The 26,095-nt window shown below is 40.1% G+C and overlaps 3 protein-coding genes across 7 annotated transcripts in view; 2 read left to right on the top strand and 1 right to left on the bottom strand.

Moving 5' to 3' along the window:
* Positions 1-1,293, top strand: part of LOC103479347 (segment polarity protein dishevelled homolog DVL-3-like) — a 15,770-nt gene extending 14,477 nt beyond the window's left edge. The window contains exon 11 of the mRNA XM_017309867.1: positions 22-1,293. Within this exon, the coding sequence (XP_017165356.1) occupies positions 22-380 (359 nt within the window). The 3' untranslated portion in view covers positions 381-1,293. The remainder of the gene's footprint in view (positions 1-21) is intronic.
* A 1,208-nt stretch (positions 1,294-2,501) lies between these two features.
* Positions 2,502-12,298, top strand: LOC103479321 (adaptor related protein complex 2 subunit mu 1). Of its 4 annotated transcripts, none has more exons than XM_008433686.2 (13): positions 2,502-2,651; positions 3,948-4,103; positions 7,627-7,892; positions 7,996-8,078; positions 8,471-8,476; positions 8,635-8,770; positions 9,048-9,192; positions 9,447-9,464; positions 9,844-9,963; positions 10,113-10,248; positions 10,666-10,763; positions 10,891-11,002; positions 11,260-11,394. In XM_008433686.2, exons 2-13 carry the CDS (start codon positions 4,030-4,032, stop codon positions 11,392-11,394), a joined length of 1,329 nt encoding a protein of 442 aa, XP_008431908.1. In that variant the 5' UTR covers positions 2,502-2,651; positions 3,948-4,029. The 4 variants fall into 4 exon arrangements, with proteins under 4 accessions (XP_008431908.1, XP_008431907.1, XP_008431906.1 ...); XM_008433685.2 differs by having other exon boundaries at positions 2,502-2,722; positions 3,982-4,103; XM_008433684.2 differs by having other exon boundaries at positions 2,507-2,651; positions 3,982-4,103; positions 11,260-12,298.
* A 2,855-nt stretch (positions 12,299-15,153) lies between these two features.
* pcyt1aa (phosphate cytidylyltransferase 1A, choline a) lies at positions 15,154-24,205 on the bottom strand. Of its 2 annotated transcripts, none has more exons than XM_017310234.1 (9): positions 23,867-24,205; positions 21,223-21,333; positions 20,766-20,865; positions 20,481-20,597; positions 18,533-18,684; positions 18,335-18,413; positions 17,848-17,990; positions 17,548-17,736; positions 15,154-15,454 (listed from the first exon to the last, which is right to left on the bottom strand). In XM_017310234.1, the coding sequence occupies exons 2-9, from the start codon at positions 21,331-21,333 to the stop codon at positions 15,209-15,211; spliced, it is 1,137 nt and encodes a 378-aa protein (XP_017165723.1). In that variant the 5' UTR covers positions 23,867-24,205; the 3' UTR covers positions 15,154-15,208. The 2 variants fall into 2 exon arrangements, with proteins under 2 accessions (XP_017165723.1, XP_008431910.1); XM_008433688.2 differs by having other exon boundaries at positions 21,220-21,333; positions 23,867-24,203.
* Between the last annotated feature and the right edge of the window lie 1,890 nt (positions 24,206-26,095).

The raw sequence follows: 26,095 nt of genomic DNA, 5'->3' as shown, positions 1-26,095 counted from the left end.
TTCTAATTATTTTCTTTACAGGAAGCAGCGGCTCTAACTGCAGCAAGCACGAGGGTCGGAAATCCGGCGGCAGCGGCAGCGAGTCCGAGATCAGGAGCCACAGAGCTCCTAGCGAGCGCTCAGTAGCTCCCCCTAGCGAGCGCAGCATCCGTAGCTCTGTTAGCCACCGCAGTGCCAACTCGCACTCCATAGCCTACGGGCCCGGCCTCGTGTACGGCCCCCCCGGGCTGCCTCCCCAGCCCACTCATCTGTCCACCKCCGCACCCGGCGCTCCGCAAGGCAGAGAGCTGACGTCTGTGCCTCCCGAGCTGACCGCTTCTCGCCAGTCCCTGCGTATGGCGGTGGGCAACGCCGGAGAGTTCTTTGTTGACGTGATGTGACAATGTGTTGGAGTTGGTAGTAAAGTAGCAGGTTAGATGTTCCCATCTCCTTTCGGGTGAGGAGGACATCATGACATGTCAACGGAGGCAGGAGAGATCGCAAAAGCTGTAACTCAAAGTCTTGATAACTTTTTTTCAAAAAGCATAAAACCAACCCAGTTTTGCATGCTGATTTAAAAAATAAAAAAAAATGTCTTCATCACTTGTGCTTTTCTCCCAAGTAATAATGCCCATACTTTCTTCAGTGAAGAAACACCCTAAGCTCAAGATGGAACCAAAGTGTCTTTCTCAGGGTTGGGAAAAGTTTGTTTAAGGACAAAGCTGGAGTGGGAGGGATCGGGTGGAAACGCTCAACTGGGAAGATGACTCGGCTCAAATCCACATGGATGGTTTTCATTTGTRCTGCTATTCCCACCTCCGCTCTGCTTTCCTTTTCTTACTCTTCAGCCCTCCCCCTCTCTATCCTTGTCAGGAAAAAGAAAAAAGAGGATGAAGCACTTTTCCTCTGTTCTTTTAGTCCCCACTCTCTGACCTCTAACAAGGAAATAAATCTGAAGAACACTARACCTTAACCTTGATTCAAATGTTTAAAGTGTTTGCTTGTCATAAGAGAGAAGGATAGAAAGAAATGAGAAATTTTGTATGTAGGATTACAGTCGTTTTTTACTGTAATGTTGCATTTGTTTTGTTATATACATAGTTGGTCACAACTAGGTTCGTTTTGAAGCTYAACAGCAGCATTGAACATTAAGAGTCCTTTTTACACTACAATGTTGCATTTTATCAGCTAACCAGAGAACTTTCAATCTCATGATGATGTATAGTGGAACATTTCTTACCATGTCTTTCACACTACTCTTTTATCAAGGAAAAAAATGTCTTTTTATTTATAAATATAGTTTTATGACATAAATGTTTTTGTGGGGTCTTTTTTGTGTGTTTGTGATTCAGTGTGTAAGGAAAAAAAACTTTCTTGGGCTTATTTTTCCCTTGCTACCTCAGGTCATATTTGCATTTGAAAGCAGTGGATTCCAGACTGTCCAAGAGTAGGAATGTGAAGGTTGGGCAGTCTGGTTTGCAGATGTATGTGTATGTGTGTGTGTGTGTGTGTGTGTGTGTGGGATGGGGGAAAGGGAATAAAAAGAGCAGTATGTGTGAAGTTAAATTGGCCTTAGAACTGAATGACCCTGGGCAAACTGTTTTCTGTGTATTCAGGTGGAAAAACTTGTGTGTTAAGCTGATGTTGCTTCTTCTCCTAAAAAAAAAAGAAAATAGTTTACTTTTTTTAACCTATGCAACTGGATGCCTGTGCAGTTTCAGAATCTTAAAAACAAATAAGTTTGATTTAGGTCAAGGGTCACAAGAACTGAAAACAGAAAAAGCATGGAATAAAAAGTAATGTACTTTCAGATTGTTTTGCATCCAATCATACATTTCCGTTGCCTTCCCCTTCATCTGTTTTATCCATCCATTTCTGTGCAAGCCATAAAYCATTTTTKACCRTCATTACTTACATTATGTTGGTCATTTGCCCATATGTACATCCATCTTTTTATGTATTATCTAACCACMCGGTTATTTAAAATATGTCCCTCTCCATCCATTTCTATTCTGTTCGTCCATCCTCCTGTCCAGCATTTATTTCATCCCTTAATTTATGTCGTTTCCCCAGTTTCAACGTAGAAATCGTCATGAACGTATCATAAAACTGATGGGAACGTTTTGTATTTATACATTAAAAATSCCAAGAGATACATCAAAAACTCTTCAAAAATATCAACAGTAGGAACCCTAGAAAAATATACTACAACYTGTTTAGTGCGGGAATATCCGAATAATTAATATCTTGGCATGAAAGGGACATTCCTTGTTCTCAATACTAAATGTTAATAGCCTGTAGGCCCCCCTCTGGTTCGCCTGAGGAATTGCAACTCATTAATATTTAACAAATTATGTCCTTTTGTAAGAACAGGACGCTTTGCCATTTTRCATAACTATAAGCTCCTTGGCTAATGTCTAAGTGCTAAAWGATAAATAATTAGTCGCCAATTTGCTTATCATAACTTGGCCTGGGTGCGGTTTATGCAGCGCTCCAGCCGCGCCTTTTCCTGTCACAGCGGAACGACAGTGCGTAAAGACGGCGGGTCAGCTGACAGCTCCCAGAGCAGCAGGGAAAGAAGCGAAGCTTGCGGGTGAATGAGCTGGGAATACGCTGGACACTCGAAGCTGAACTGGGAGTAAAGCAGTGGCGGCTTTTGTGGAATAATTGGGGTAAATTTACAAATGTTACGTTTTCTCGGTGAAAATAAGTAACTTGGCCTAGTTATCGACAGGGATAACTGGTGAGTGTTTTAATTTAGCAATGCTAATATAGCAACGTTAGCAGCTAACGTCCAGCTACTAGTAGCGGTTAGCTCTGTGATAACGGAAAGGAGGCAATTTCTTTCATTTAGTAGAAAAATGTGCAGGCAACCAGTTATGTGGCTAATTCATGCATTATCTATGTTCTCAATTCTGCAATAGCATAAATAGCAAGCGTATTCATAACTTTTAATGATTTATGACAACCTGTCGTGTCATTTTCTCCGTTCCTCTCACCGGAAGCCCGTTAAAAATCCAATTGGTTCGGCGGTGTCGACAGCTAGCCTGCTATGGCTAGCTAAATTAGCCTGCTACCTCTCGGTTCGTTCTCCATCACTTAAATCTCACTGAAGGTCAGGCCTTCGTTGATGTTGACTCGTATTAAAAAATGTTAATGTCATAAATTGTATGACGCTGGGATTCTTCTTAACTAAGAGAAGCAAATAAGTAGAATGAAGAAAATCACAAACGTTACGGAATGGCCTGAATGAGCAGACATCTTGACGTCGGCGAGATAGCGTCGATAAAACCCTTTGGTTTGGCGATAATTATTCGCTCYGTTATTAGAAATCTGATGTTTGTCTTTTCCATGGTGTTTTCCAAGTAACGTTTTGTTTTTAATGTCAAGTTTCTGATTAGAAATTTTCAAGGGTGTCCTTCATCGCTTTGCCAGAAAATGTATTTTTTTTTAAGTGGGACAGATTGCTATGTCTGCAGGTCAGACATAGCAATMAATTAAACAAATCAGTTGTACAACAGCAGCTCAGGCTACGAATGAAAAATAATGTCTYTGGGTTATAAATCATAAATTTGATTTTAGTTTTGGTGTCATGAGATTAGGGAGGATTTTGCAGGAAGTGAAAAAAGAGAGCAGATTTAAAGCCAGCTACCTGCCTCAAACTGGTGGCTGCTAATCTGCTGTTAATCTTCCTTGGGAAACCAACGAATTTYCTTAGTGGTAGTACTCTTGACGACAAATATTGGAATCAAGTGTATGCAAATGGATGTTTAAACAAAGTCACTGATGGAGTGGTGCAGCTGCAGGATGCATTYGGCTGTCAATGAGATGATGTGTACTTGTGAGGGAGAGGAAGACGGAAAAAGCGGATATGAGGGACAAATGCTTCTCTGTACCGTTGGCCGCTCTCACACTTTTCACTGCTTTCACTTCTCTATCATCCCTTTTTTTTTTTTTTTTCCCCTTAGCCAGTTTCCTTCCCTAATGTCTGTCTCTTCTCAGGAGGCGTTTGGTTTCACAATGGCACGCTGGGAGTGAGAAGCAGCCACAATGATTGGAGGATTGTTCATCTACAACCACAAGGGGGAGGTCCTCATCTCCCGCGTTTACCGAGATGATATAGGGTATGTTTCACAGCAGCAAACCTGCGGAAAGGCTTCTAGATTTCTGGGAAACTTCAGTGAGAACCTAACATGCGGGTGGAGTGATTTGAGTTTATCCCAGATTAGAGGATTATGTCGCTGAACCTGTGTAAATTAATGTTTGTTGTGTCGTTGGGAAGCAGAAGAAACGAAGCTAAGCCAGGAGAACGTTTAAAACGACGGAATTCCAAATGACAAAGTTTAACTATAAAATTGAATTTACAAGTATTCTCGTAAACCTGTCATTCCAGATGAATGAGTTACTTTACGTAAAATAAAGTTATAAATGGTAGGGAAGAACCACATGGTCACAATTTGTTTTCCTTTCCAATTGTCTGATGTAAGGATTTGGTTCACTCATGTTTGTCAACTCACACCCTCATATTACAAGATTATGCRCTGTTGTGTGGGAAACTAAATTCCAGGCTAACTTGGCTTGGGGAAAACTTAAAGTTATCAATGCAACAATACCACTCAAATAAATTTTATTCTCCATCAGCATGCAACTCTGTGGGAAATGTATTTCCCAGGTATTATTCAAATCTTCTAAACACAGTTCTCTCTGTCATATCAAGTTATATTGTTTTGTTTGCGATATTGTGCCCAACTGCTTTCTGGGTAACACAGACCAACCGACACGCTGCCSCCGCAGTCTCTGTCTCTCTTCCCCCGCCCCTCCGCCTCCCCTGGCTTTAAATGTATTATCAAACTTTATTAACAAACCAGCGTTCTGACAACTATCCCAGCATGCACCGCGCACTTCTTCTTCTACGGGGGAAAATGAAGTAGGCGGCTGCTWACCGTAGTTGCTAGATCTGTTGTGGCTCAATATTGGTCCATATATAAGGCGCACCGGATTATAAGGCGCACTGTCGGCTTTTGAGGAAATTGAAGGTTTTTAGGTGCGTCTTATAGTACGGAACATACGGTAATTTGGCTTTTAGCAGTTGTGGTGCTGAAACCCTAAAAAAAATATAGTGACAAATAATCCACTGCAGAGATGTTGAGTGCGACTTAAATGCCATTGAATGTTCGAAGTTGCTTACAGTGTCATTAGAAATGTGTAAAATAAGTATTTCTTCTTTATGGAGGTTAGTTTGTAACTAGTTTGCTTCAGGTGTGGTCAAAAGGTCTGTGCATGAAAATGCCACTAAATGGCTCAAACTACTATAATACTAATTCATATTATGTTGAGCAAAAGAGCTTGGTAACAGGACTTGTCTGCTAGAAATAAGATGGCAGCAGTGTTCTATTCAGTAATGCACACACCGTCATCCTGCGTATAAAAGCATAAACCAAAGAGTGGAGAAGTTCTCGTTCAAATATGACATCATGAACAATTTACCGTTTTTTTTTTTCCCTCACTCTGTCTACATGATGCACGAAAATGTCTTGTACATTTTTGTCTGTCCTCTTCTTTCATCTTTGTTTTTCTGCTATCTGTCCTCTGTTAACCATTGTTTAACCATTTTCCTCCATCTGTTCATCTTGGCCCCCTTCCCCATGTAGAAATAGGTAAGAGTTCCTGCAGCTTCTAAAGCATGACTCCTCCCTCTCATGGCCACCGAACAATGACCTCTCGCCCCCATGACCCCTGACCTGCATGAGCATTTATGCGATGGTTAAATACCCGACGGTTCTTGTAAGCATGAGTCACCTCTTCATACACTGGTGATAATTAGACCACATTTTACCGAAATAAAGCTCCAAATCAACTGAAATCGAGGAGTGTAATTGTTGATCATCTGAGCCAGCGCCGTAGCATGTAGTCTGAGCATGAGAAACGAAGGTTCATGTAGCGCTGCTTTCTTTCTGCTCTGCCCTGTCTTCTCTCAGAAATTAAGGAGATTAGTTGCATACTTTGTAAGATTAAATTTGCTGTCATTTTCACTAAGCAGTATTGTCTAGAGCTGTTATCTGGGGTAAACGTTTTAAAATATATTTTTTTAACTTAAATTCTGCTTCACATTAGTGGAGCAGTGTTTGGAGACGACGTGAATTCATACGGTGCCTTCTCACTTTATAATGTCTTGGCTTTTTAGACAGATCTTTCTACATATTGTAAGCTGCAGTGCCTTGCCGAAGTATTCACACTGCTCAAGCTTGTAATCCCCTTTTTTATGTTGCATCTGCAAGCTTCATTGTTTTAAGGTATTAAGGTTGTACGTGCTTGACCAACATAAGTAAGTAGTGAAAAAAAATGATACACTGTCTAAGAATTTCTGTTGCATAATTACATGAAATGTGTCATGCACATGTACTTATCCACTCCTAGARCCCCTAATAAAAATCCAGCGCAGTCAAAAGTCACCCGATTAAACCGAGTCCAGCTGTATTTAATTTCTCCTCAGCATAAAAAATGCTGTTCTGTCATGACGTGAGAAGTTTGGAGAACATTAGTTGTGAGGGACAAAGTTGTAAAGGGAAAAACAGGAATGGGTCATGGAGGTTTTTGTATTTAAAAAATCAGCCTTCTACAGATTACTAGCGAAGAGAGTCATTGTGGAAATGGACCCAAAACACCCCCTATTTGTAGTTTTCTACAAATACTCGTAGGAGAGATGGCAGACATGTGGAAGAAGGTACACCAATCAGATGAAACCAACATTGAACAGTTTGGTCTGTGTGCAAAATATGAGGCAGAAATTGTTGCCTGCCTCACATCCTGAGCACACTTTTATCAAGACTAGATGTGGTTTAAGAATTTGTAGAATGTTCATAAGTGCTCTCCACTCAATCTGAGTGAGTTTGAGTTATCTAGTAAAGGATTGTGGGAGAGTGGGGGGGAAATAAACAATTTGCCAGTCTGGCTGAGAGATAGCCCAAAATACTTCCAGCAGTATTTGTAGTGCAATATGGGTTCAAATTACTGACTGTTGAGTGTATCAATTTAAAGGAACCATAGATTTTTATTTGGAAGATATTTTGAAAACCWTTWTTTTCCTTCTCACAATTTTGGCACTTTGTGTTGGTCTGTCACTTTAAATTTYAATAAAATACATTTAAGTTTGTAATGTGACAAAATGAGAAGCTTCAAATGGTATGACTAATTCTGCAAGGCTCTGTAAAAACRAATTGCTGAGCTTGATAAAACTTATTCACAGTAATGCTTACTTAGAAATCMCAACTGCACTGTGCCCTGCACATAAGGCAATAACGATGCAGGATTTCTTTCCCTAATTTTGAACATGCCAAACTCTCAAATTATATATTTAGATGTTGACAAATTTACAGTTTGACTAGAAGTGTTTCAGGCTATGAAACTGTCTCAACCATGACTTCCTTGCAGCAGTCCGTTTTCTTTGGATTCATGTTAACCGTGTTGGAGGGTTTGTCAATGAAAGTTGGTATTGACATATACGTTCCATATCCAACAATGAATATACAATTCTAAAATTGAAAACGTTTTCGCAAATGACTTCACAGGATGCAGAAAAGCGGTTTATTTTTTAAATATTTTTTTTCACCGTAACCTAAAAGTTTTCTCCTGTTCGTTGCGTTGCAGGCGTAATGCGGTGGACGCGTTCCGCGTGAACGTGATTCACGCCCGGCAACAGGTTCGGTCCCCGGTGACCAACATCGCCCGCACCAGCTTCTTCCACGTCAAGCGCTCCAACATATGGCTGGCTGCCGTCACCAAGCAGAACGTCAACGCCGCCATGGTGTTCGAGTTCCTTTACAAAATGTGTGACGTGATGACGGCCTACTTCGGCAAGATCAGCGAGGAGAACATCAAGAACAACTTCGTGCTCATCTATGAGCTGCTGGATGGTATTATCAGCGCTCGTTTGTTTCAACGCAGCACGTTTCAGGTCCCCTCTGTTGCAACGCTTATCTTTTACTGAAAGTTGTCTCTCTSTGTTTGTTTGTGCAGAGATCCTGGACTTCGGTTACCCCCAGAACTCRGAGACCGGTGCCCTGAAGACCTTCATCACCCAGCAGGGCATCAAAGGACAAGTAAGCAARACATGTTTACTCTCTGATTAAAACTTTAAAGCCTCAACTCTGATTCAATAATTGGATGAAGAAATTTAGTTCAATTTGTGGTACCCTGTTAAAATKTCTGTCCATTTGAATGAAATGAAAAGTGAACTGATTTCTTAAAAGTGAACTTAATTTCAGCTTAAAGATCTGATTCTAATGGAAAATGTTTAGTTTTAGACCTTGCTTGATCTGATTGCACCTGGTCTATATACTTTGTGTGTTGCCTGATCTTGTTGCAGTCATTTTGATTTAGTAGAGATGGAGATAAAAATAAATAAATAAAGTTAACTGAATTGTGTTTTTACTTGAATATCTCTTTCTTTTTCCTGCCATTTTTCACAACTGTGGTTTTTCGGAAACTTCAGCATCAGGTAATATGCTTACTTTAATTTTTTTTTTTTTTTCCTTTTTCATAAAGCATCACTTTCTATATAGCGCTGCATTTCCTACTTGTCTCTTTGAAATTAGAAGTTGCTGCTTGTCGGGTCTTTTGTTGGTTGCTATGATGTCGTTCCCCTCTGTCTCTCAGACAAAGGAGGAGCAGTCTCAGATCACCAGCCAGGTGACGGGGCAGATCGGCTGGCGGCGTGAGGGCATCAAATATCGCCGCAACGAGCTTTTCCTGGACGTACTGGAAAGCGTCAATCTACTCATGTCACCTCAAGGTCTGTTTGTGTCCTCGCCMTGTAGATGGAGACCAGTGACAACAATGGATTTTGGGAACATTTAGTTAGTCRGAYCTAATGACTTTATTTGACTCTTCCGCTGTTTTATTTTTCTGATTGGTTTMTTAAGTAGTAAAATGTAGGTCCAACATAACCACAGTGTTCCTGTWGCATAATAGCTCTTTTCCGATMGATTTAGAGAAAGCTTTCAGAAARTCCTCCAAAAGAACACGGAATAAAACTTTTGGCCCGGTTTTTGCCACTGATCACTATTCAGGTCARGTCCTGAGCGCGCACGTGTCGGGCCGAGTTGTGATGAAGAGTTACCTGAGCGGAATGCCCGAGTGCAAGTTTGGCATGAATGACAAGATTGTCATCGACAAACAGGGAAAGGGAGGAGCGTCTGACGAYGCAGGAAAGAGGTAGGAGATGCAGCACTTAACGTAACACTGACTAAATTACTACTGGTTATTGACTAGTTCTGTCTTTGGAAGCTTTAAAAAAAAAAAAAAAGGAAGTTTTGTACTGAGATTCAAAAAGCAACTTTCAGTTTGTTCTGTTTATCGGTGCTGATTACAGTCAAGCTTTACAGTTTTTTTTTCTTTTTTTGCTTTCCTTTGCATGGATCTCTCCTGTCTTTTTTCCCTTTCTTTCTTTTCTATGTGCTGTTCTTCAGTGATTTAGGGGGAGGAAGGTACTGTGCTACCAATTCCTCTCCCCCAACATCATTATTCATCCCTGTTCTGTCTGAACCTTCAGCCATATTAAGATCTCATCCTCTTGTCTGTTGCAATGCCATTGAAACATTTTTTCTTTCTCTGTTTTTTGTATTAAGCATCTGTGTAGCTGACCTCCCTGCTTGTTTGTTGTTTTTATACGCTTTCGCCCTAACTATAATTTAAGAATAGTACTATTGACCTTGGTGTGTGTGTGTGTGTGTGTGTGTGTGTGTGGCTGCCAGCTATTTTTCTGTATGTGCTCATGTGTTATGTCTTCAACCGCTGGACACATAGGAAGAGTACAAGTTTGTCATTCATTACTCTTTTTCTAACTTTTATTATTATTTTTCTCAGTGGGAAGCAGTCCATAGCCATCGACGACTGCACTTTCCACCAGTGTGTGCGTCTCAGTAAGTTTGACTCGGAGCGCAGCATCAGCTTCATCCCTCCAGATGGAGAGTATGAGCTCATGAGGTCAGTTAGATTTTTTTTTTTTTTTTTCAGCTTTAAAATTGTCTTTCAAGATTTCCTAAATGCACAACAACATGGCAAAGTCACAAGTCAGGAATGTTGGAATAACAGCTTCTGTGTTTTTTTTTTTTTCCCCTTTTACCTCATTGCAGATATCGCACCACTAAAGATATCATCCTTCCATTCCGAGTTATTCCTCTGGTCAGGGAGGTGGGACGCACTAAACTGGAAGTTAAAGTGGTCATTAAGTCGAACTTTAAACCCTCACTGCTAGCTCAAAAGATTGAGGTGAGATTTTGTGATCCTGTCACAAAAACACATTTTGCTGGATGATAAACTATACCAAAAAAATTATTGTGATAAATGATATATTGATAATGGTGGCATGATGCAAGTTCGCCCTCTGAAAAACCAACAAACTTCAAATGCCCCTGTGCTTTGTCTGATTTTCACAACGGGTAACATTGAGTCATGTATGAATACAAACATCCATGCATAAGGGTGGTGTGATTAGCACTAATGTAAGATTTGAGTTTCAACTGCCTGATCAGCTTAGAAATCATCCAATTAATCACCAGTTTATTTCTCGGTTCATCTCGTTACATCTACGTTGTGAAATCTAAATTAGATTTTTAAATGCTGTGTATGCCTCACTTTCCTTTTTTTCAATGTTTTTTTTTTTTGGTGTGTGTGTTTATTTCTCAGGTGCGAATCCCAACACCACTCAACACCAGTGGTGTCCAGGTGATTTGCATGAAGGGAAAAGCCAAATACAAGGCCAGTGAGAACGCCATCGTTTGGAAGTGAGTCGCTGCAGCTTAATAATTAACCGCCTAACCTCTTTTGTGTGAGCCTTGCATGCCCTCGACTTGTTTCCTTCCACATGGCATCAAATTTGTCCTGTTTATATTTTTTTTGTGTGCTCTGCAGGATCAAACGAATGGCTGGAATGAAGGAATCTCAGATCAGTGCTGAGATCGAGCTGCTGCCCACCAACGACAAGAAGAAATGGGCCAGGCCTCCTATCTCTATGAACTTTGAGGTGATGATGGTTGGATCTCTGTCTCCTCAAAGATACAATCTTGTTTCACAGCTGCAGTTAAAAAAAAAAAAAACCCTGCTCAACACACTTGCCGTAGAATAACAAATACACGGTAGCCGACCAGACAGACGAAGTGGATCAAATGTTTTCAGTATCTGATGCAAATCCCCAGCTGTCTGGCTTCCTTCCCGCTACAGCAGTCTGTGTGGTCCACACGTCCTGGCTTGTTCAAACGTCCCTCTTCCTGTCCCCCGCAGGTTCCTTTTGCTCCGTCTGGCCTGAAGGTGCGCTACTTGAAGGTGTTTGAGTCCAAGCTCAACTACAGTGACCACGACGTCATCAAATGGGTGCGGTACATCGGCCGCTCCGGCATCTACGAAACCCGCTGCTGAATTTCCACCCTAGCAAGGCAGCAAAACCGACCACTTCCCCCCCAACTCCCCTCATCTATCCCTGTTAAGAATTTTTCTTCTGCCCTCTTCTCCCTACTTTGTCTTTGTTCTCTTCCTCGGCCCCTATCACTTCTTCTCCTCCTCTCCTCCCCCATTATCCCTTCTTAGCTAGGTGTTGGAGATCGAATTTACATCGTTTAAAGAGAAAAAAAAAAAAGTAAATATGGTGTAATGCACAGATATATGCAAAATGTGAACCATTGTATCGTATATATCTAGTAGTGACGAGTACAGTTGTGAACCATCTGAAAGAAAAAGACGTGTGATGYTGGAGTCTCAGGGGGAGAGGACAGAAGGTTTGAATGAGTGCTCGGATTGTTCAGTGTTATTCTTCTATCTACTCTCTCCTGTTAAGGTCCTCATTGTCACTTCTACCTGATTAAGGCGCCTAAAAAGACGAGTCCAGATGGTTTCTATTCACATGTACTCGAGTAAAGTTTACCGTCTGAATAAATTGACAGATTTGTGTTCTTGTGGATGGACCCCTGTGTATTTCTCTCACCCAAGAGGGTGAAATCATTCCCGACTTTGTTGTTTTGGTAGCTGATCCAGAAATCGACATTGTTCAAGTTGGTTTTATACTGCTAGCATGCGTTCCTTTCAGAGACACGTCAGGTCATTTGAGGTCAGACCATCGTCCTCATTAGGGTATCGTGACTCATTTCCCCCCAGATATTTTATAAGCACTAAGATGATCATTGCCACACTATTTTCAATTCAAAGATCAGTCTGCAGGGTTTGCAGCGAGGTGAGGTCTCCCCCTGGTGTTTGCTTTGCCACTGTCTGCTTCTTCTTGTTTGTAGCCCTGGTGACCGTTCTGTCCAATAAAATCTATGTAACCAAACCTGCTGCCTGGTTTTCCTTTCTCTGATATTGTTGGAGCGAAGCTTTTCCTACAAAGCTGGTCAAAATTTGCTTGCCAATTTAAAAACAAAAATAAGTCTTGTGCTTGTGAAAAGCTAAAACTTAAATTCTGCTTAAAAGTGAAACTTCTATGTAGTTTAATTCCACATATTTAAAAAGTTTATTTCTTATGTTAACCGTTTTACAGCCAATGAATATCTAAAAAAAACAATTACTGACAAGTATTGTGTGCTGCACATGGTTACTTTTACATAAATTACCGACTCCATTTTTATGGTGACTGAGCTTGTCTGCATTGTTGGTTCTGAAACGTTTACTTCCCTCTTGACTAAACTCAAATTCTGTTGGTCCAACAAACTGGCTTGACGTAACGGCAGCATGGGAGGTTTTAGAGTTTTGGCAGGTGAAATGTCCTGCTGGGAACTGAAATCGGCAAATATCGCCAGCAAAAGGAAGTATTGAATGTTGTAAAATTTGTGTTGTGTGGACCAACAGCAGCAGGAAACGCGGCTCCCCACATCATCACTCAACATTTCTAATGGATGTCAAGCAGAGTGGATTCTGTCCCTCGCCACACTCTTTGATTTCCAAATTAAATGCAAATTTTATGTGCTGATAAATCTGTGGTAGCTTCAGTCCACACCTCCAGACTCTTGAATAGGCTTTGCCTTACAATCCTCTCGAGGCTCCAGTTCTCCTTGCTGCTGCTTTCCATTAATATACTGGTATATTACGACTGCAGTATTTTTGCAGTTAACTCCATGACTTTGTAGGCTGCAACAGTTTAAGATTAATTGGTCTCCTAATATCATATAACTTACTATGAGCCATCATTTAAAAAAAATTTTTTTACTTATTCACCCAAACTTTTCAATTATATTCTAGTTTGAGATGGGATGCCATAATTATAAAATTGTTTCATCCTACAGATTACACAAGCATGAACTATTAAGTGTGGAGTCCTTAAAACCAAGACAGTCAAAATGTTTTTGGACAAGATTTAATACATCTTTTCTCTTCCTGTACATCCAGGATGCAGGACAAACATAAACCTCAAAACGTAACACAAACCATGATTAAAACTGCAGCTATTATCGGCTTGCCTTTACGTGTTCATGCTCGAACTGAAGTTACTGATTTTAAAAGGAAAAATCAAGACTAGGTTGTTTTAGCACCAGAATCCAGACAGAATTTGCTTTTTCTCTTTCCAGACTATACTGATTTTTTTTTTTTTTTCTTTTTACTGTAGACATGAAAACCATGTCTGCACGGACTAGCAGAGGTTTCAGAGGTGGTTCACGCCAACAGATGCTAATCCGTCAACGTTTCATCACTAAAAAGATCACTTTTATTCAGAGACGACATGCTTTTTCACTGGAGATGGAGAATTACAAATTTATAATGCTTAACTCGCATGTTTCCCCCCCTCCAACAGTCACATGGAGAGGAAACTGTTTAAGAAAAATAATCATTTGGGGAAGGAGGGCAGCTCACTCAAAGTGATGAAACCATCCAATCTGCAYCAGAGGAAGTCCTGTTTTACATTTATTTATTTAGTTTCTCATGCCAGTCTTCCCATTTGCCAATGACTAAACTTGCAGTACACCATTTAATGGTTTTTACAAATGTGTATATTCTGAAATTTAAAAACCTAATACTTTGTCCTGTCACAACGTATCAAAGTTAAAATCACTTTCTTACAGCTCCAGATCTGTAGGACAATCTTACAGGACACAAAACAATATGTAAATTGCACCTTGCTTATATTGATTCTCTGCTCAGGGAAGAATAAGGGTGGGGAAACAAAGAGAGATTAAAAAAATAAAAAAAAAACTGGGATGAAACGCTACAAAAATAAACATTTCCACACCAAAATTTAAATGTGTCATCCATTCATCCACGCCGCTTAAAGGCGTCTAGTTTTAAACTAGTCTTTCAAAGACCGATTCTCGTCAGCAGATAGTAAAAATTTCAAAGCTAATTTATTTACTATATGCGGGAACTAGTAAGCTGAACCCAGCGTCTGGTAACAAGACAGATGCCGTTAATTGACACGTTAAACATGCTGACGTACAAACAATGCCATGCATATACATGGACACACCAAGCTCCAACACATACAGGCTAAAACTCAGGAAAAAAAAAAATGCTGCTGCTTGGTTGACATGTTATACTCAGATTCAGCTGAGATCTGATGTAATCGGATGTTAATTGGTTTCAGGTGCCTTATTTTAACGTTAGCATGAGGGTAAAATCTGCAGCGAATAAGCAGATAATTAAAACCGTGTCATGATTGTGAATCCATATTAAACCTTCTGCTGCAACAAGTGACCCAAGAAACAAACAAAACAAAACAAAAAAAAAACAAAAAAAAAAAACACAGCGAGCCCCCCAACCCCACCACCCACTGCTAAAGCCGTAACCAGAACGTCCCCCGGAGCCACGACGCAAGCTCTAGTAATACAGTCACAGATGGAGGCAGTGCACCAAGGCTAACACCTGAACATATTGCTAAGTGACAGTGAGCGACTAATTACCAACAGAAAAAAAAAAAAAAGTAACAGATTCATAAACTAACTTTCAAAGAACTCGGGGTGTCTAGTTGTAATTTACTGACCAGTACACAGAAACAGAGAAGATGGGAATTGGCTGTTAAAAAAATAACAGGAGCTGTTAACAACCTGGCTGTCAAAGGTAACATGACGCTGAAGTGCTAAAAGACAAAAAAAAAAAAAAAGTAATAAAAATCATCAATGAACACGATTTTTTTTTTTAAAAATCAAACAAAAGAAAACAAACAGCCGCAGCCAGGAGCTCCTCGAAGGCCACCCAGCTCTCGTTACTGGTAGTGCTAACTGAGGCCCGACGGCGCCGACGTCTTCAGACTTGTTCAGTTGTCGTCCTCCTCCTCCTCGTCGTCGTCATCGTCGTCGTCTTCGTCGTCGTCCTCGCTGATGAGGTATCCACGCGCTCCGCTGGGATGGGGCGGCGAGGGTGGAGGGGAGGTCTTGGAGAAGAAGGGGAGGCGGAAGGTGGGGGAGGGCGAGCGCTCGTCTCGGGTGGGGCTGCTATTGGGGCTCTGCCTCGGGCTGATGGCCTGCAGCATGCGGCCCTTGCCCTCCTTCAGCATGTGCTTCTGTAGGGCACAGAGGAGTTCAGTGTACAGTCAGCGGGCCAGGGCCGGCCCAAGCGTTTTTTTGGGGCCCTAAGCAGATTTTCATTTGAGGCCACCCCATACCAACATGTCAACACCAGATGCTTCATCATTCCTAAGCTAGTCTATGGTGTCGTTAGCATCACTTATAATTAACATATATCATACTAGTGTTGTTATGGCTAATGATTTTTAACCTTAAAAGGAAAAAAAAAAGGATATTAAAATGCAGGGTGATATTTAAGTGTGCTATACTATTTTAACTATTTGTAAACACTAAATGTACAGAAAACAAGTTAACAATATCTTATACTTCCCCAACAGCTGGAAGATATCAGCCTATTATTTGTGTAACAACTATACAAATAAAATGGAAATATGCATTAAAATTTAGTTTTTTTTTAGTTTTTTTTATATGTATACATTTTATTACTCATAACTCATATATGCCTTGGGCCGGCTCTGCAGCAGGGTTTTATTCTTCACTGGCAGTCATGAAGTAAACTTTGTTACCGACTCCTCTTACAATTTTTCTTCTCCTCTCATTTCATTCTTTGTCTTATTATTAGTATTATTACCCTTTGCGTTGATTCCTACAGTTTTCTAGTGATTTTATCACTTTGCAGCATAAAAAGTGCTCTATGAATAAAGTTTTACCGACTGAACGTGGAGCTCCAAAAAAAAAAAGAAAAAAAAAAAGTATAAAGCACTGCAAAATATTTGTTGAATTCCAACATACGTCACCGTGGCCTGACGGCGGTGACCTATAATGAAATCAGAGGAAAACTAAAAATATGTTCCCATCGGCTTCTTGCATTAGTTTTCTCCGTTTCATCTTAGGGAAACCTCCAGACAGGTTTCTATYGTCACAGAAACTCCCTGGCTGTTTGCTATCATCCATCGACACGACGCTCTGCTGGCCGCCACTCCCTGCTCCCTGCTGCGTCATGAAGCTCAGCAGCAAGTTCTCACATGAAATTCTATCTGCTTGCCTGCATAAATATTCAGATATAAATGCATTCCTCATCTTGGGGAAAAGCAGAGCAGAACTAACAAAACAGAACTAAATTCAAAAAGGAAAGGAAGAAGAAAACACTTTGCATTTTGGGATATGGTAGAGCTGGGGTTAATTTTAATATTATGTTCATAAGAAACTAAGAAAAAAACAAGCAAACGATGTTGTTTGCAAACAGTTACGGTGTGCATAAGTGTTTTCCAAGATTAAATAGAAGTGGCTGAAATGAGTGATTTAGCTTAAAATCATAACATTCAAACTTATGAAGCTTTTCCTTTCTGTGTGCACAACATTTGCACAGCATTTGTTAACATGTACTTTGAGGATTTTATCTGACTTGGGACCCCGGGGTGAGATTAGCTTTCTACAACATTTAACAAGTTTATGATACAGTAGGAGCTCTCTACACTGCAAAAACACAAAATTTTACCCAAGTATTTTTGACCTACTGCAAATATCTTAGTATACTTGAAATAAAACAAATCTAGTTTATAAGTAATTTACAGCAAGGTGTATGAGCTTGTTTTAAATCAATAATTCCTTAATATTGATGAAAAAGCACATGTCTGATTGGAAGTTTGTTTTGAAATAGACTGTCAATGCAACAAACACGAAATTATTGACTTAAAACAAGCTCCTACATCTTGCTGAAAAGTTACTTTTAAAGTTAGTTTTGTCTCATTTCGAGTGTGGTGAGATATTTTCGTGATTGTCACATACTGTGTCGCAGTTGTGGTCGTTTTCACTTATTCCATTTCAGTCCTCGTCAGAAACGACGGCCCTGCTTAGATTCTAAATTTGTTCCTCAGTTCTCACCTTTATAAAAGATTTGTACCTTAAATTGTTTTTGGAAAAGATCAGCTGAGAGTTTAGAGACCAGACATCAACCAAATCCCCATCAATTGTTGTAGCGACGACGACGAGGCATCGTAAAACACACGTTGAAGCCCGAGTATTCAGACCCCAGCAACGCATCCCCACACCGTTACCGCGACGCTTTCTTAACAAACCTTGCTGATTACACAATGATTTGGAACCACAAACAAAGCAGCGTGCTCACCAGAGCTCCCTCAGGGCCGAACATCTGCAAGAAGTTGCCAATGAACTCCCTGGACTTCTCCTCCCACTTCTGGATGAGGTCGATGCTCTTCTCCTCCACCTTCTGGACGAACTCTTTGCTCTTCTCCTCCACGTCACGCACCTTCCTCTTTACCTTATCGACACGCTCCTGCAGGTGGTACTTCTTCTCCTGGTGTGAGAACAGCAGTTATTTGGTTATTTACCCTCTTGGAAACGGTGAGACAGCAGAGGACAAAGCCACGGAGGCGGCCACGTCTGTGACGAAGCAGAAACATCGTACGTTGATGAAGCTGACGTTGAGTTCTTTGGCTGTGTAACCTCGCTGCAGGTTGCGTCTGACGTACACGTCGTAGTCGCGGACGATGCGAGTGATGATGTCAGAGGTGGAGATGCCCTCTGTCCGCTGGGTGGGAGCAAACATGCCTGCAGAAATGAACCATGAGAAGAATGTTCCCACATTGTTTAAGGCGAAGTTCAGTGTTACTCCTCCTCAGCATGTAAGGTTTGTGGGACAGGAAGTTCAATTTTGGTTTGACTGGTTCTTACTGAAAAACTTCAAGAGACTAGCATAAATGCTTTTGCAACACATTCTAACCAAAATTGAACATTTGTCATTTCAACAATCAGAGGTTTTCAGAACTTGTGTGTATTCCAGGGGGTTTAAAGCATTTAACCCAGAGGAAACACACACATGACGCCCAGCATCCACTGTGTCAAACAAAAAGAAAAAACTTAAATCATCTATTTCCTTTGCCTTCATGACTCACCTGCTTCTTTAATGTGCTTGTACACGTCATCACTCCCTGCTGATGAGTACGGGATGTCATCATGGGCCACAAAATCAATCTGAATAGGGCATTACGACACACATCATTCACCAGAGCAGATTCGGATTGATGGTTTGCTCATGAACAAGAATCCAGACAGTCGTTTCACTCGGATGMGTCTTTGTGTTAAACACTCACGCGATGTTTTGCAAGGAACTCTGGTGTTAACGTCCAGGGAGCGTTTCGCACCACTTCGTCCACATAGCGGCAGTGTCTGATGGCGTCGTAACGCTCATCCTCGTTCATCACAGTGAAGCCCTTGTACTTATGGGTGAGCTCATCACTGCAGACTGTGAAGCCAAGGAAATGTTTATATTAAATCACTGGGTTAACCCCTTTAGGAGTAGTGTTGCAAAAACTCCCCACACAACCAAGCTGGTGTATGTAAAACCCCCAATGCCTGTTGATGCCTAATCTACATATACCAAAGATCATATGGATTCACTTTACTGCCACCTAGTGGATATAGTTATGATAAATTATACTTCACTTTTGTTTATCTTTATACTAACTATCTAAATTAATGTTTAGTTTACAAAATGCCTAAATTGTAAATGAATGTTTTCCTCTAAAACATTCAACTAAGAATAAATCTTGTGCAAATGCCAAATTATATCAGCGGGTGGCATAATGTTGATTCATCCCGAACAGTTTCACCGCCTAAATATTTGTACTCTATTGAAATGACATAGTGAAATACATTTTTCGCCATTAAATTGTTCTCAGTAATATTTCTATAGGACTTCATATTGTTGATTTGCCATCTCTCCTTAGCTGTGCAGTTTCAGCTTTTATGATGATAGCAAGGTGGGTTGTGTAGCTCTGGATATGGAAAGCTAAACCTAAACAATCTTCTTTATTTGCTTTGCAAATACTCTTGACAGAAAACATCCATCTATCATAAGCCCAGAACTCTCAGAAGCATGAATAAAGAACTGCTGTGGAAGTTAGCGTTTCTACATGCAAGGAAAAGAAAAGCTGCGTTTCAGGATGTTTGACACCAAAATCCTCATAGGAAAAAAGTAAATAATCAAGCAGGAAGTCATATTACACAACCACAGAGAAATATGTATGGTGTTTTATAGGCTTTATAAAGAAATTGCAGATACATGAATTGGAATATATTCATTATTTCAGTCGAGGAAGCTGCTATATCCAAAAGGTAACGATTTGGATTTGTGATCACGTTTCTGCACTCGATTATATAAACCGGTGCTTCTGAAGCTTTTATCACAGAGTACCTCCTTTTTCAGAAGATAAACAAACTGCAGCTCTTCCCACTCGAAACCTTACATTAGTTTGAATGAGGGAACGACAAAAAGTAAACTTTGCCAAGTTTCTTTAGTAAACTAGTCCAGATATTTTATTTTTCTAAAAAAAGCTATTGGTACTTTTATCTGCCATCTCTTTGTTCAGAGATCAAATATGAGGATTTAACATCTTTCAGAAGCTTGTTACCAGGACAACCATCTGAATTCTCCAAAGTGCATGTAATGCTGAATGAGAGAATAAACCTGAAATTGCTCAATATAAGATTGACCTAGAGCTTTTTTTTGTTTGTTTTAATCCAATTTTATTTTACCGTGAATCTAAAAAACACACGAGCTAATCGCTTCATGTAAATATCGAAAAGATGTTGGGGTTTTTTTTCTTAACAATTCATTAATTTTCCAAATCTAGATGGTGTTCCCCTTCCCTTACCAAGTTATTACTGTATTATTTACTCAGATATTGCAAACCTGTGCTCCAAAATGTACAAACGAATCAGATGCTTCTGGATGTTATTCTAAGGGTAAATAAAAATATATGTTTGCAAAGAATACTGTTTTAATCGTTAATCCACTTGAAACATGGATTACAATGCACCTACCTGTATTTATTTTTTTCATATTTTTCAAATTCTGTAAGCACACTCAGAAGTAGGCATTTTTATGTTTAAAGCACAGCTGACTGTCATTTAAGTTTCATTTAGACTTTTAATTATCATTTAGTGTGCAAAAAGTCTCAATATGTGCAAAGTGTTGACCTTTCCTTGCCACGTCACGGATAAGTTTACCCAAAATCCAGACTTCTACACTCAACTCACCTCCGACGATGAGATGCGAGTTTGGAAAGAGGCGCTTCGCCTGCATCAGAGCTCTGGCGTGACCTGAGTGGAAAACATCAAAGATGCCATCTGCATAGACTCGGACGGGTCTGCTGACTGGAGGGAGAGAAACAAGACMAGAGAGGAATGAACAAACGAGCCATTGGAGGTGAAGGCAATAAGGACTGAGAGGAAACCTGCAGACGCTCAACACAAGTTTACAAAAACCAGAGACGGAAACAGTACGAATGAACTCAAAAAGCAGGGAGTTGATCTGAAACTCACGCGGTGTTCCCTTCTTTGCCTCTTCCATGGTGACTCTCTTGTAAGGTTTTTTATCAGCTGGCTCGAGCTCATCAGCAAAAGGCGCAGGGTTTTTCAGTCCCTAAACCATCCAAATGTGTGGGGGAAAAAATAAAAAAAATTGTAATACAATCCTTTAGTTTAACCCAAAAATGATTCACTAGCATTACCCTCAAGAAGGAAAAATGTTGCTTTTGCTCTAGTTTTGTAATGTTTTTCCCTTCTTTAACAAAGCATAAGGATGTGGCAATAAGTGGTCATGCGTGTGAACTGAGCACTTCTTAACAGAGATCAGCAGCACTTTTGAAACTCTGCTGCCTAATGCTATTTGCAACGCTTGGAACATAAAGGAATCAGCAGAGCGCGTTGGGCGAACAGAAAACACAAGTCAGGCACATTTCAAAACATAAAAAGCTGAAGGGCGGAGCTGACTCACCACGGTACATCTGGGGATTTTCCCAAGTCGTTCCCCCTCTTCCATCTCCCCATTGGAGCCGTCTCTTTTTCTTTTCCTGGACATCACCAGCTCGTTGGAGCTCTGGGCCGCCATCTGGGCTCACAGGCAAAGACATGTACGACTAAAACAGTTCACACACTCGGGCGCACCGCATCCTTTAAAACGCGCCGCACWGATACACGCCCTCAACTTCATGCTGCGTCAGGGGGGCAATGCCGGGGACACGGTTGCATAATTTTAAAAGACTGGACTGACTGCAAATCTGGACAGCTGTGACGCTACGGAGGTTGTCATGTGCTTGGTGAACTTTGACCCAGTAGAGAAAAACTGAGTCGTGAGTCGTGCTCTTTAGCCTTCTATTTGACTAAATACAAAATTAAACAAAACGAGAAAAAACTCAAAGTGATATTTAAAAAATAAATGAAAACAGAGCTAATAATTTTGTAGTTTTTATGTTGGGGGCAAAGGATAATTTTTTTTCTAAAATGTCTGACTGAGAAGCGATGGTCATTAATAGACAAAGCACTTAAGCATTAGATACTTTTCATTTTCTGATGCCATTTTTATGCATATTAAAACAAAAACACTAAATAACTTCCAGTTTTTACTAGATTTAAAATGAAAACTGATTTTTCTCAGTAGTGTTGAATTTAAGGCTACAGATTGTTAAATGTTCTTCTAGACATTTTTTAACGTGGGTTTGCTTTAAAAAAAAACACTGATAGTATTTTATTAATTAAAAAGACAGTTCCAACATCTGTAGTTTACCTCCCAGTTTATCTTTTGACACTTAAAACAAACCAATAACACACACAGGAAGTCTTGYTTTTCTCACATCTTCTACCATCCTGTTTTGGTGACAAAATGACACACGCCAGTTTCAAAAAAAGAAACAGGCCTCTGTAATAATGCTATAATTACACATTACGGAAACAGTAAGTCGGTAGTCTTRAATTAAAAGTTTCCATGAATTCCGATCGTCTCAAAAAACAAAGTAAAGCATAGGTTAAATAAAAATGAATCGCCCACATTTAGTTTGAAGGAGTTGCTGGAGGTACTAATTGGTGCAGCGCTTATAAGAGTTTATTAATAAAACTACTAGGATATTTTCCCGTCTCACTGATTGAATGCACTCAAATTACAGCCTGGATTTGTCAGCAACTTTGTCAGCCTGTACGCAAAACGTCCAGAAGCCACATGGGATTTCTGGAGCCGAATTCGGCCTTTCTGCTTGAGAAATTATAATTTTCCTCTCTTTGTAAAAGTKTTATGCTTCTCTACTCTACAAAAGCAAAAAATAAAAATACAATTGTTGCTGGTACTTTGATTTTACAATGCCATAAACCGTTTTCAGATGGAATATATTTACAAAACTCGAGARGGTTCTGCAGGCCTGGGCATTTTCTATTTTAAGTAGGTGAGGSCAGAAATGCCGGTTGGGATCATAGARGTTGCTGACCTCTGGAGCAGAGTTTTAAATTTGTCTGTGATCCCAACTCGCACACTCCTCCAATCTATATGTCAGAATACACCAAAAGCAAGTAACTCAGTGCATTTATAACATTGCAAGGGTTCCTGTGTTATGGGTTGCTACTCTGCCCCATTCCTCACATACCATCACCCCACCAAAACGGAAGCCACAAGTCGATTAAAGGGAGTGGTCACCATTCATACGCCACTTCTTTATCTTGCATTTACATAATAACCACACTTCATTATTTACACCTATCACTTTTTTATTTATTTATTTATTTTTTTGCTGGACGTCAATGTTATGCTGAAATCCACAAGTTATGAGAGTGTGACTAAGTGTTATCGGTAAATAATGTAACAGTACACGTTCCAGGTGGTGATGGTGACCCGATCTCACACTGGGCAACTTGTACAAGCGTTTCCCCCCCCCTCAACCCCTTCTCTACTCCCTTTTCTTTCAGCTGCAGCATTAAGTCCTGCAGGACTCCCACACTGACAGGAGATTTACATGAACAGCAGATGTCATTCTCATTGAACCTGACTGCTATAATAAGAAAGGAACAAGAGATGGTGCCAAAGTCTTATCTGACCACAAAAAGAAGCGAACAAGGGCAGGGGGCTTTGGGGGCTTTTAGCCTCATGTAATGGGCTTTACTGAGCCAAACTGAGATGGTTGTTGATTAACAATGAGCTTACTGATATCTCTGAAAGTGGAAAACACTGTAGGACTCAAAAAAAAAAAATGCTTCAGGACAACTTTTTTCCCCTGGAGATCAGACATTAAACATGTTTGCCTGTTTAATACAGAAATATTTCTAATCGGTTCTTCTGAATTGCTGATCGCCACCTTTCCAGTCTGAGGGCTTCAGCTGCATTTTCCAACAATTTTCTCGATAGGAGTGAAATATCACTGGCACATTTTTGCAGATTTAAAAATTAATATATGACTGCAAAAAGGTAAACTCGGTCTGAAAGTGATCAAAAACAGCTGACGGAGTGGTTATTCTGGTGGCACTGGTTGAGTAGATCAGCCGTTAAAACCCTGACCTGTTGGTTGTTTACATTAAAGCTTCATTTAATCTAAAACACCAAACACTCGACCTGCGATATTGGTTTAAGATTCAACAACTGTCTCAAGTTGTTGCCAACTCACCGTGCACTCCTTTGTCCCGGAACCCTGATTTAAAAGGGTGGGCGGATTCCAACACCTCGTCCTGCCAGTGGTCTTAGCTAACGCCGCTAGCCGCCGTCGAAAGCTAGCTGTCAAGTTGTGTGGCTAAGTTAGTTAGCATAAACCGTTAGCTGGGTGCTCATCTGGCATCATTAGCATGAATAAAACTCCATGAGCGACCAAAGAACCGGTTCCGGCTGCGTCGGTGGCGACAACTAAGCGATCGCCGATAAGATGGATAGTGTATTAGCAGTGACAGCCTGTACTACAACGCTGACAGGTCACCAACACAAGAACTACAAACCTAAGACATCCTAACAGGAAATACTAAGCAACGCGTTTCCGGTTAACTGTTTTTGTTGTGCCGCCGTCTAGTGGACATAATGCTTTATGGCATGCAAATGCTAGGCCTTGCTTAGCATTCTTACTTCAAACTTCAATATATCTTATAGGAGTCTTATGACAGACTACTCCAAAGTTAGCAGTTAGCAAAAGTGGAAGAAAATTAATATGTGGTTTTCAAAGCATGCAATAAAAATTCTTTTTTTTTCTGTGTTTAAGCAGATGTTTTTGCAAAATTTGAAAAGGAGTCTTGGGAAATCTAGCTTTCAGCTCTAGCTGCTTATTCACCCATTTTCTACCAACTCCTAATTTTCTGACTCATTTAATATTTCTGGATATGACTCTGTAGTTAGAAATAAGGGGAAATGTATTTGTTTTTTTGAGTCTGGACAATTCAAAGGTCAAAGTTGGGTAAAACGTAATCATGGATTAATGAATGAATAACAGATAGATACAATATTGATAAAACTTTAAAACTTTTACTTAAAAAAGTTTTCACTAACAAATCTTTTTCGATATTGACAAAAGATTTTCCAATATCAATTCCACATTATTCAATAGTTACTACAGTTATAGTTGCTTGAGTGGTTTTGTGTAGCAGAAAAAATAAGGACTATTGCCAAGTCAAATAACTCAATAAAAAACTCCCAAAAAGTCATTACAGTTGTTTATTGCTATGTTTTGCTTCATTTCACAATAAGTGCTATGTCCTACAAGGTTAAACTGTAATTTATTACATTCTATTTACCTGTGTACAAATTTAAGTCATTTTCGTAGCTCCATAACTTCTTACAGGAGAACCACAGAACATACAGTCTTAAATTTTTACTTTTTAAATTCCCGACTCTTTCTAAAGGTCATTAAACAAACCCTCAAGACTATGGCATTCCAAAGGTGCAGTAGCCTGATTTAGGTGTGTTTGAACAGAGATGCATATAAAAGTTGGGGATTAGAGAATCTAGCTCTAGATTGGCTGTACAAGGTAGAACTTGAAGATAGTTCACCAATCAGCCAAGAAAATATAATCAATGACATGTGGAGTGAGTGAAACTGTTCATCTTGTAGGAATATCAGAGCCTTCTTGCCACAGTAGTAAGTTCTCTGAGATAACAGTACGAGGTAGTAATAGAAGTATTACTGCCTCGTAATATTTCGAGGCTGTTCTGTATTCCTGACTGATTGCTGTGTAAGATAATCAGCGTTGGCTCTGCAGGAACAGAGTTAGTGCCTGTAGTCCTGTTTGAAGCCAGTAAACTTTAAATAAACGTATGTCCTGCAGACAGCTACAGGGTAAGGTATAATTTACAGTTCACAGGGATGGATGTTATGATGATTGATGCCTTCAGTGTTGTGCAACAAAAGGTGTTGTACAGGAAGTAAAACAGTGCTCCTGTGCTATCTATTTAAATATGACAAAATATTGAGCTACAGAGGGCACGTTTAAGCAATATTGGTCGATTTCTTGTATGAGGCAGTTGAAATAAATGTATATGATTTAAAGAGAAGACCCTTCCATTTCTGTCATGTCAACTGAGCAATTATAGGACCATGTTAACCATTAGCCACCTGGCAGAAACCCTCAGACACTCTGTCTCTCTTTGGGTCTCTTTCATCGCAGCCTCACCTGCTGCTCTGATAGATAGGATTTGCTCTGCAGCTGAAGTGACAAACACAGAGGTGATTTAAACATTAATAAATAAAGCTACACTCTTTCATGTTTGTATGGCGTTTTTTCTCTAGATCCAAACACCGGCAGTTAAAGTTTTAGCAATCGTACATCCATCTTGTTGCCCCTTTTTATGTGTGTTGATAAAACACATCCCCACGACATGATACTACCACCACTATGTTCGTTCTAATTATTTATCT

This window comes from Poecilia reticulata, linkage group LG17 (assembly GCF_000633615.1).
Source record: "Poecilia reticulata strain Guanapo linkage group LG17, Guppy_female_1.0+MT, whole genome shotgun sequence".
In the NCBI taxonomy this organism is placed as follows: domain Eukaryota; kingdom Metazoa; phylum Chordata; class Actinopteri; order Cyprinodontiformes; family Poeciliidae; genus Poecilia; species Poecilia reticulata.
This window is presented reverse-complemented; position numbering and strand designations above follow the sequence as displayed.